Source organism: Cotesia glomerata, linkage group LG7 (genome assembly GCF_020080835.1).
Source record: "Cotesia glomerata isolate CgM1 linkage group LG7, MPM_Cglom_v2.3, whole genome shotgun sequence".
Classification (NCBI taxonomy): Eukaryota; Metazoa; Arthropoda; class Insecta; order Hymenoptera; family Braconidae; genus Cotesia; species Cotesia glomerata.
This window is the reverse complement of record NC_058164.1, coordinates 15,367,826-15,378,621: the sequence shown is the minus strand read 5'-3', so window position 1 is coordinate 15,378,621 and position 10,796 is coordinate 15,367,826. Positions and strand designations below refer to the sequence as shown.

At 36.1% G+C, this 10,796-nt stretch overlaps 1 protein-coding gene across 1 annotated transcript in view; it reads right to left on the bottom strand.

The window, feature by feature from the left end:
- Positions 1-10,796, bottom strand: part of LOC123268346 (tRNA dimethylallyltransferase-like) — a gene marked incomplete at its 3' end in the record, with an annotated part of 170,428 nt that overhangs the window by 99,405 nt on the left and 60,227 nt on the right. Inside the window, 1 exon segment of the mRNA XM_044733333.1 lies at positions 9,581-9,718. Within this exon segment, the coding sequence (XP_044589268.1) occupies positions 9,581-9,718 (138 nt within the window).

Genomic DNA, 10,796 nt, shown 5'->3' with positions numbered 1-10,796 from the left:
AGGAGCCAGCCACTTCAGGCCTTGATCAGGAAGTACGCAGTGAGTGTTGGAGATCGGAATCTTCACCGCCCCGAGCGAGTCTAGCCCGTCCGTGTATTTCGGGACTGGCTAAGTGTCGGCTAGGCTTCAGGGAACTGGGGTAGAAATACTATCTCCGAGGGTACACCTGTTCCTAGTTATGACAACCCGCTCCACTCCGTGCGATGCGCTCGTAAATCAAAAAAGTATGAGTAATTTACAGGAAACAAACAAGAGTGGAAACGAGCTTCATGCCCAACAAGCAGCGATTGAAGCAAGCGCTGAAATGAAAAGAACGCGAGTGCTGAAGCGCCTTGAAAAACTGACTATTGAGCTGCAAGAGTTTGTCCAAACAAAGGTCAATATCCACAAGGAGATAAAGACCAAAACAACCGGTGTAGTCAATGCTCTTGGAAGACTCAAGAAACTGGACAAGGAATGGCAGTCATCACGACGACGCATTCAAACTGAAGTTGAGACGGAAGAAGCAATGAACACTGGAGCCGACGGCGAATCTGCTGCTGAGGACAAGGGTGAAACTGACACAAGGCCTGGAAAGAGAAAGGACCGAAATTCGCCAGAGCGAACCGACAAAGTCATCGACAAAAAAGAAGGACTTGAAAAAATTCCTCCGCAACGAGTGGCAGGGCAGGGCGACGAACCTAAGAAGGCGACTGATTGGGAAGAAGTACAATCTAAGATGAAGAGGAAGCTAGCTAGAGAGCAACTCTCAAAGCAGCCGCCGAAGGAGCCCAGGCCAGAGCCTAAGCGGAAAAAACTGAAAACGCCCACACTGAACGTGATCCTTTTTAACACCGGCGACACGCCAACGTATACTAAGGGAGAGACAAACTCAATTGTCGACCTTACATTTGTCAGAAGTTGCTTAGCTCGAAGAGGTTTTTCTTGAAAAGTATTGAACATCTACACAGCCAGCGACCATAGTGCGATACCATAGGAAATATCAACAGGCCAGAATCTAACAAGATTCAACAGGAGCGCTAGCGCGGTTGGGTGGAAAGTTAAATCTCTCGACCTCACTGCTTTAGTAGTAGCCTTAGAGTGCAATCCGATCATCGTAGAAACTGCTGAAGAGAAGACCAAGGACCTAATGAGAAGAGTCACCCAGGCTTGCGATACCAGTATGTCCCGGAAACGTGGTATGAATTCAAGACCTTCGGTGCACTGGTGGAACGATCACATTAGCATTCTACGTTCAGAGTGTCTTAAAAAAAGAAGAAAGTTTCAGCGTGGCTACAGACGACCTAACTCCGCAGAACTCTTGGCAGAGTATAAAAAGGCCCGTTGAGAATTGAACAGAGTCATCAAAGAAATCAAAAGACGCTGCTGGAAGGAACTGGTCGCAGAAGTAGAGAAAGATCCATGGGGCAGACCGTATAAGGTCATTATGACCCACCTGAAATGCCAGCCAATGCCATCACCTACGTGTCCACAGCTCCTAAAGAAGATTGTTACTGCGCTGTTTCCCCAACAGCCGGTATTCACCTACAAGTTGGAGCAGCTCAACCCTGAAGACATCCTAACTATCACGTTGGATGAGTTGATAGAGGCAGGCAATCGAGTAGGGAATAATAAGGCACCAGGATTGGACGGAATCCCTAATATTGCCCTGAAATCAATCCTTAGGGCAGCAACGACATTATTCCTGGACGTTTACGATACATGCCTGAAGGAAAGGACTTTTCCCAGAAGTGGAAACAGCAACGGATAGTACTACTTCCGAAGGGGAAAAAGCCGCCGGAAGAACCGTCATCCTACCGACAACTCTGCATGTTAGACACGGCCGGCAAGATATTCAAGCGCATAATTCATCAGAGAATAGAGGCTGTAGTCGATCCACTCCTGGCAGAGAACCAGTTTGGTTTCTGAAAAGGACGGTCAACTCTAGATGCGATCAAATTGGTTGTTGATATAGCCAAACATGCAATCTTCGGAACGATATGGAAGAGTGGAAAAAAGAAATACTGCTTGGTGGCTGCTTTGGACATCAAGAATGCCTTCAACTCCGCTAACTGGGACTGCGTTATGCGCAAAGAAGAAAAAAACGTACCGGATAACGTAGCTGTCGTGATCGTCGCAAAGCACCTCGAAGAGATAGAAATGGCATTTGATATTACATTCAGACGAGTCAATTTGTGGATGGACATGGTGAACTTGTAACTAGCCGAGCATAAAACCGAGGCAGTGCTCATCACCAGTAGAAAAACGGTAGAAACTATCAAGTTGAGAGTCGGAGAACAAGAAATCACATCACAAAAATTTATCCGTTATCTGGGAGTGATGCTGGATGCCCGACTCAACTTCAAACAGCAGGTGGAACATGTCAGTGCCAAAGCGTCAGTAGTGAGGGCTAGTCTCGCACGGCTGATGCCTAACATCGGAGGCCAAATGCAGAGCAGGAGGCTACTATTGTCATCAGTAGTCACGTCAGTGCTCACTTACGAAATATCCATTTGGGCTAATGCACTGGAAACCCAAGAATCATGGAAAAAAGATGGACCAGTATATCGACTGAGTGCCCTACGAGTAGCTAGTGCCTCCCGCACTATATCAAAAGAAGCAGTGTGCGTCATTGCCGGAACCCTACCTCTTAGAGTTCTAGCAGAAGAAAGACGAGCCCTTTACCAGAGAAAAAGGTCAACTGCACTGAGCCCTAAAGAACTTAGAATTGAAGAACGGCAGAACAGCATAGGCCGATTGCAACTACAATGGGATGTCGCAGAGAAGGGTAGGTGGACGCACCGCCTCATACCTCGGATCGACATTTGGCTTAACCGGAATCACGGCGAGGTCAATTACTATCTTACGCAGATGTTGTCAGGACACGGGTGTTTTCGAGAGTATCTACACCGCTTTAAGCACGATGACTCTTCGGAGTGCCCGTCCTGCCCAGGAGTTGCTGAAGATGCAGAGCACGTCTTCTTTGTATGTCCTCATTTCGATCCACAGCGTGAAGAGTTGGAGAGGATCCTGAACCAGAAAATGCAACCAGATTCACTAGTGGAAGCAATGTTGTCATCAGAAGCTGCCTGGAACGCTACCAACACGTTTGCAACAGAAGTCCTCAAAGACTTGCGTTCCACTGAAAGAAGTAGAGCAAATATCAAAAGATAGAAGGAAGAAAGTTAACACCTTAACCACCAGAAGGAAGAGCAGTAGCTAGTTCCTCCCCTCACGACGTAATGCCTGACGGCGGTTCCCATGAGAGATTAGAGGAAAAAAGAAAAGAGGTTTAGGGTTTAGTGAGTAGGGGCATTAGCTTCGAGTTTTAGTATGACGCTGCGTCGAGTCATCACATATCCAGGCCAAACAGCTATGTCTGGAATCCGCAAAAAGGATTCCACCCCTTAAAAAAAAAAAAAAAAAAAAAAAAAAAAAAAACACACATAGTGACAATCTCGCGGGGATAGTCAGGGAAGCTTCCTGTGAACTTCAAACGTTGAGATCTGATGAAAACTCGATTTTTGCAAAATGGGGTGAAAACAATGGCTTCCCGATTTTTGAAAATCTTCGATTTTCTTAGCGGGAAGTTAAAAATATAAATACCCTAAAAAAAATTAGGAAAACGGTTGACCCTGAAGGCTATCCCAGAAACTTCCCGCTACTTTCATAATTAAGCGCTCAAAATCGCACTTATTACTTTTTTGAGCTCGAAGAGCTCAAAAATATAATTTTCGTGTAATTTTGAGCTCTCCGAGCTCAAAAGTCGAATAGAAGTTTAATAAAATACTATTTTTTGAATTTTCAAACCGCAATAATTTTTGAATGAATGAACCGATTTTCACTTGGTTGGCAATATTCCACGTAGTTTGTTTAGTTCTATGATATACTTTTAAACACAAACTGATCGAACCGAAAATCTTAAAGAAATTTGAAAAATTCACTTTCTTCGAATTTTTTCAATAACGATAACTCACGAACCAATCAACCGATTTCAACGTTCTTGGTGGCGATCAAGGTGGTTTTTAGGGCTCTGATAATTATTTTATTTCATCAAAAACGATCCAAAAAGAAATGTAGAAGTTATGTGAAAAAAACACTTTTTTCGAAATTTTTCGTTTTCGATAACTCTTGAACGAATCAAGCGATTTTGACGGGACTGGTGGCAATCGACGTGGTTGTTTAAACTTAAGAGCGGATTAGTTTTTGGAATTGATCGGTGAAGCCATTCAGAAGTTATTCCAAAAAAAACAATTTGTTGAAAATTTTATTTTTGAGATTTCTCGAAATCTAGCGAACCAAATCGATTCAAATTTTTACGAAATTTAATAGCAATAATACTCTTTGGATCACCTCCTATTTCGATCCGATCGGCCGAGCCGTTTAAAAGTTATAAGAGGTTTACATACATAAATACATACATACATACACACACAGACAGACACACACACACACACGAACACACACACACACACACACACAGCCGCACGGATACCATCGCGGGAAAACTCACTAATTCGATTAGATGAAAACTCGATTTTTGCAAAATGGGGTAAAACCAATAACTTCCCGATTTTTGAAAATTTAAAACAAACTTCAAGACAAAAAAAGACAGAATTCGAGACAAAACATAAATCTTGATTTTTGTCTTACTTTCTGTAAGACTGTCTTACTTTCATAAATTGAAATTTTGAGCTTGAAGAGTTCAAAAACATCATAAGTGCAATTCTAAGCGCTTAGGTATGGAATTAGCGGGAAGTTGCAGGGATGGCCTTCAGGGTCAACCGTTTTCCTAATTTTTTTTTATAGTATTAGGTGTCATATTTTTATTTTAATATTCAAATTTTATCTTCCCACTAAGAAAATCATGTTGAAATGCAATGTTGAAACACTTCCGTATCGAGCTACACAAGAAGCTGGTCTGAAGACTATTACTTTCGAGGATGTTTCAAATGTTCTTCGAAATGATTCTACACAGTTACCGCCACATTATCTTCTCTACTTATCAGGCAAATCAATTTTCGAGAAAAAACTTCCCAGCTGGAGAGGCTTCATGGAAGTATTGAGTTTCGATTTGCTTCAAGATAGTGTTTCACGTATAGTATGTTTGCCGTTTATCAATGAGCCTCCTTCCAAACATACTTCAATAAACACAGCTATAGTTCATGCAATGGCTGAATGCAAGCGACTAAAGCAAACAACGTGCATTGTAACGTTTGACCAGCCATTATTCATCAAAGCTACTGAAATAGTTGCTGGCAATGATGAAATTAAGAATGTTGTTGTACGACTGGGTGGGTTTCACACGTTAATGTCGTTCTTAGGGTCTATCGGTTACATCATGGACGGAAGTGGTTTAGAGGATATTTGGGGTACTGTATATGCTTCAGAATCTGTGAAAAATATGATGAGTGGAAAAGCATTGTCACGTGCATTACGTGCCCACATATTGACGTTTACAGCTATCGGAACATACTTATATAAATATATGGCCGATGAACTATCATTGATTGATCTCAAAAAATATGATACATTCGTTCGACAGCAGCTAACTGATTGGAATGAAAATCCTCCGAGCTACAACTTTTGTCAACATGATGTCACTTTAAATGAAATGTCAGAAGTTTTCCTAAATCAACTAAATTTATTGAAATCAAATGGCCCAACAGCCAAATTATTCGTTCAGTACTTTGAAATGGTGACAATAGCTCTTCAATTGATTGAAGCTGAACGTTTAGGCAACTGGCAGCTTCATTTGCAGAGTGAAAAGAAAATGTTGCCATTCTTCCACGCGTCTGGACACTTCTTGTACGCGAAATCTGCTCAAATCTATTCTATATTTTTCAATTGTTAAGTAAATAATGAATTAGCTAAGACTTCCTTAAGTATGAAATTATTGTTTACAAACAAAATCTATTATTACTATTTATTATTATTATTGATATAATCGCGGGAGGGGATTACTGCGGCCCAGCTGCACGTATATAGAAGTGCGCATGTGCGAGTTGGTTTGGATCATGCGCATGCATCTGGTTGCTCAGAGTATAAGAGTAACAAAGACAAGCTACACATATTTCTCTCGCTTTCTACCGCGAGACCCAGAGGCGTAAAATCAGGGCCAATTTATTTTTCAATAGATGAACAGAACAGGTAAAATCTCAGGTAAATGTATACTTTTATGGGGATATAAATGTCGAGTCTTTGATAAAAATGTTAAAATAATGTAGATGAAAAAAAAAAAAAATTTTTTTCTTAATTTTCGATTAAAAAAAATACGTTAAGAAAATACAATTGTTTATAACTTTTTAAAAAATTAAAAAAAAAAAAATTAAATCTCTCAGATTATTTGTTAAGCTTTGTAGATGTAAATTAAAAAAACAAAAGTCTAAAATTCATTTTTTTTTATTTTTTGTAAATTTTTTAATATGCCACCCGGCTGAGCAATAAATTTCGATCGTTTATTTCAAATATCTCGGTTTCTATTGCAAAAACGTTAAAAGTGATTCGAAACGGTTTTATAGAAAATTTTATTCCCTACATTTTTTGTTTAGACTTTTTTTTTATATCTTTTGAGATATTTTCAAAAAAGTGATTTTTGGAGTGGTTTTTAATTATTTTCTACCCCCTGAATAAAATTCAAAATTTTTTAACTATAAATCCTTTAAATGTATGTTAAAATAAACTTATATTGAAAAATGCAGGCCTGCCTTTTAGGATGGCAAATTAAATCCTCTTTTTATCGGACTATTTCTAGTTTTACCAATTGAAACTTAGAAATTCTTTATGAGGCTTAAAAAACTGCGTAGAATGCCGACAACCGCGTAAAAATCGGTTCATTCATTCAAAAGTTATTGTGGTTTAAAAATTCAAAAAATAGTGTTCTATGAAACTTCTATCAGACTTTTGAGCTCAAAGAGCTCAAAAGCATAGAAAAGGTATCTTTTTGAGCTCGGAGAGCTCAAAACAACACACAGATTGTATTTTTAAGCTCAAAGAGCTCAAAAAAGCGGCCAGGTATTGACGGAATTACCGGGAAGTTGCAGGGATGGCCTTTAGGGTCAACCGTTTTCCTAATTTTTTATTTTCATTTCTTTGCTGCTATTAATATTATCATTTATATGTCACAAAGCACACTAAAATTCAAACAGTTTGTTGTTAAATACTAAATTTTCTTCAATAATTTATAATTTTACAGACTATTTACATATATATATATATATATATATATATATATATATATATATATATATATATATATATATATATATATCAGGGTGTGTCAAAATTTAATTTCCGTGAACCTTTTAAAATTGGAATTTTGAGTTCCGCTTTTAACAGGAGCTGGGCATTTCCTGAGATATTTTGATAGGTTGAGACGATTCATATGATCTTCATAGAATTTTTAACAAGAGCTTTGTTTGGGCACTTCCGGCCAAATGCAGAAATTTCAAGGGGAAGGGGAAGGGGCCGGTTGAAAATTGTAAATACTATCCTCGTGCCAAGCCGCGTCATATCGTATAAATATATATATATAAATGAATTAAACGAATTGAATAATTTTGAGTTTAAGCTTCAAAATTTGGAGTAATCGATTAAAATTGAGGAACTTAGTTTTACATAATACACTATATAATATAAATAATACAATATAACATAAACTACACAATATAAAGGATCATATTTTTATTTAAATGTTAAGTATTTAAAGTCCAACTGAATGATTGTTCAAGTATTGATCCAAAAGTGTTTAACTATTGTAGTTTGTCAAGTACTACACCTAGTCTAGTCGAGAAGTTGATTTCTTGCGAAAAATAGAGCTCCTTCTCCTAAAAATATGGTCGATGGCTTAAACGATCCGGAATGGCATCTAAAAAAAGACGTTTTTTGGATTTTTTCTGGAGAAGAAAATTACAATTGTTATTAACAAAAAACTGTTAAAAAAATTAGCCGTCCAGCTTTTTGGCAAAATCTCAAAAAGTATAAGTGATAGCTCAAATATTAAAAAAGATTCTGAAAGAGCAGAAAATTTTAGTAAAAAAGTTCTTGACTCCCGAAATTGTATCTCCAATGTTTATAATTTTAATTAAGCGTTGAAAATCGGCTTTTGCGCGGCAGTTTCGCCATACGCGCGCCGCCACTCTAGTGAGCGTAGTTTATAAATAATTTTTTTAAGCTAAAATTAATAATTAATGAAATAAAAATGTTTTATAAACTTTTATAACGTCATATCGTTGAGTATGTTTATAAAAAAGGCTCCAAGAAACAAAAAATTTATAGATTAATTATTTAAACTTTTATACCGCCTTTTATGATAACACAAACCCGTAAAAAAAATGTTAATTAACAATTGACTAATTTTTTGAAAAATGGTGATACAACTTTTATTACCGCGGAATCATATTGTTTAAAGTGTCTAGATGACACCAGAATTTTTTCAAATTTTTTAATTAATATTTAATAGCTTAAAAAAATTATTTATAAACTACGCTCACTAGAGTGGCGGCGCGCTTATGGCGAAACTGCCGCGCAAAAGCCGATTTTCAACGCTTAATTAAAATTATAAACATTGGAGATACAATTTCGGGAGTCAAGAACTTTTTCACTAAAATTTTCTGCTCTTTCAGAATCTTTTTTAATATTTGAGCTATCACTTATACTTTTTGAGATTTTGCCAAAAAGCTGGACGGCTAATTTTTTTAACAGTTTTTTGTTAATAACAATTGTAATTTTCTTCTCCAGAAAAAACCCAAAAAACGTCTATTTCTAGATGCCATTCCGGATCGTTTAAGCCATCGACCATATTTTTAGGAGAAGGAGCTCTATTTTTCACAAGAAATCAACTTCTCGACTAGACTACTTTTTGAGCCTATTTTTAAAAGCTTATAAAATGTTTAATTTTTTAATCTCATGAAATTTTATTTTTAATAGATTAAGAAATTAATGAGTTTTATGGAGAAACTTCTATTTTGATAACAATAATAAAATTTAAACGCTTGAATTGCGATTAAACACCATCTGCTGACAAATTTGTTCAAGTACTGGATATTTTACCTTAGCAATGATAGCAATCATAGCGATACAGTCGTGCGATGTCCGGATCCATGTGGATCGTGATCATCGCAATTCAGTGTACTAAGTATATACGCATATAGAGTATCGCATGAATATGGTGATAATCACGATACTGTTTAGTAATGAGTGCGATATTTTTTACTCCGTGTATGGTGCTAAATTTACGTTTTTAAATAAATTCCTCAGAAGCCATTATCGTTATTGTGGCCGGTCTTATGTCACAATTAAAATATATTTCTCAATATACCAAAAACGGCCAAAAACTCAGTAAACCGAATATAATTTGCTTACATTTGAAATATACTTGAAATATATGCAAGAAATCTACCTATTTATGTCAAACAGCGCATTGATTTATTTGCAATCAAATGATTGTACAACTTAATCATTATTTGTTTAATAATGAAAAAGTCATCTACAGTTATAAAGTATAGGTTCAATTACATCAATAATTTCAATGAAGTTACTTCTTAAAATTAGGTGTTAAAACGAAAAATTATAACGCTTTTAAATTTTTATAAAAGGATACAATTGGGAGTGCTGTCTTTTTAAAATCAATAACACAATAATTATTAAGTGGATCTACGAAATCTAACATGTGATGAGAGGCCAATGATCTTTCTTCTTCAGTGACTTTAGCTGTTATAATATCCAGCCCTTTGTAAACCTGTAATAAGCCATGTATTATAAAAATTTGTTAAGAACAAAGATTTTTATTACTATTCGCTATTTCATCTGGTTTTTCTGGAGCTATGACAATTTTCATATTGTTATTGTGATTGTTATCAAAAAATTATATCAGCAGTTACAATTATAGTTAATTTATTTATTATCTATTTATATATTGCTGAGTTGATAAAATAAATCTGTAGAAAAGTTGTTCCTGCAGGCCATACTTGAAATTTTCTGTTATTTGCGAGTTTAAAATACTCGAAAACAAGCAGACTTGCGAGTACTTAAAATCTTTAAGCTCAAAAATCGGACAAGTATGAAAAAAACTTCTAAGATAATTATTAAGTTTTCGTAGAGAAACACGTTTATCTGAGATTTGTGAACTTCCTAGCAGTTTAATCGCCACCGCCGAAACTCTGAGGAAACTCGACTAATCCTCGGGGTATCGACGGAGTTGAGGCAGTGTTTTAACGATGGGAAATTGAAAAAAATACTCAAGTTTGTCATGAAGGAAAAAAAAATCAAGAATGACAATCATCTCGAAATTTTCGCAAGTTTTCCGCAAGTTAAAAAAACGGTAAAATTAAACCATCTTTATTTTTTCAATTTTTTTTAGAAAAAATACACTAAATAACATATTTTCAAAAAAACAACATTCCAATCGGTTAATTTCTGAAAAATTTATGGCTACTTAGAAAAAAAGTTATTTTTTAAAAAAACTCACAACTTTTCTTTAGTTAGGAACAATAATTTAAAAATTCTGAAAAAAGTTTTCAACATAATAGAGAAGAGATAAAAGTTTCAGAAAAAAAGAAAGGGGTCAAGATCAGAAGAGTACAAGCGGGCATGGATCATCTCATATATTAATTTTATTAATTTACATATCTCCACGAGATTCTAGAAAAAAAATATTCTATATTTCTGATAAAATTTTGCTGTAGTAGACGTTTCGATAATTTTACTAGTTTTTAGGTAACCACGAGAGATCTACTTTTATTTTATCTACTAAATGACATTTTTAGGTAGATTTCATAGAAATCAATCTTTTGCATTGGTCCTCATGTCGGAATTCA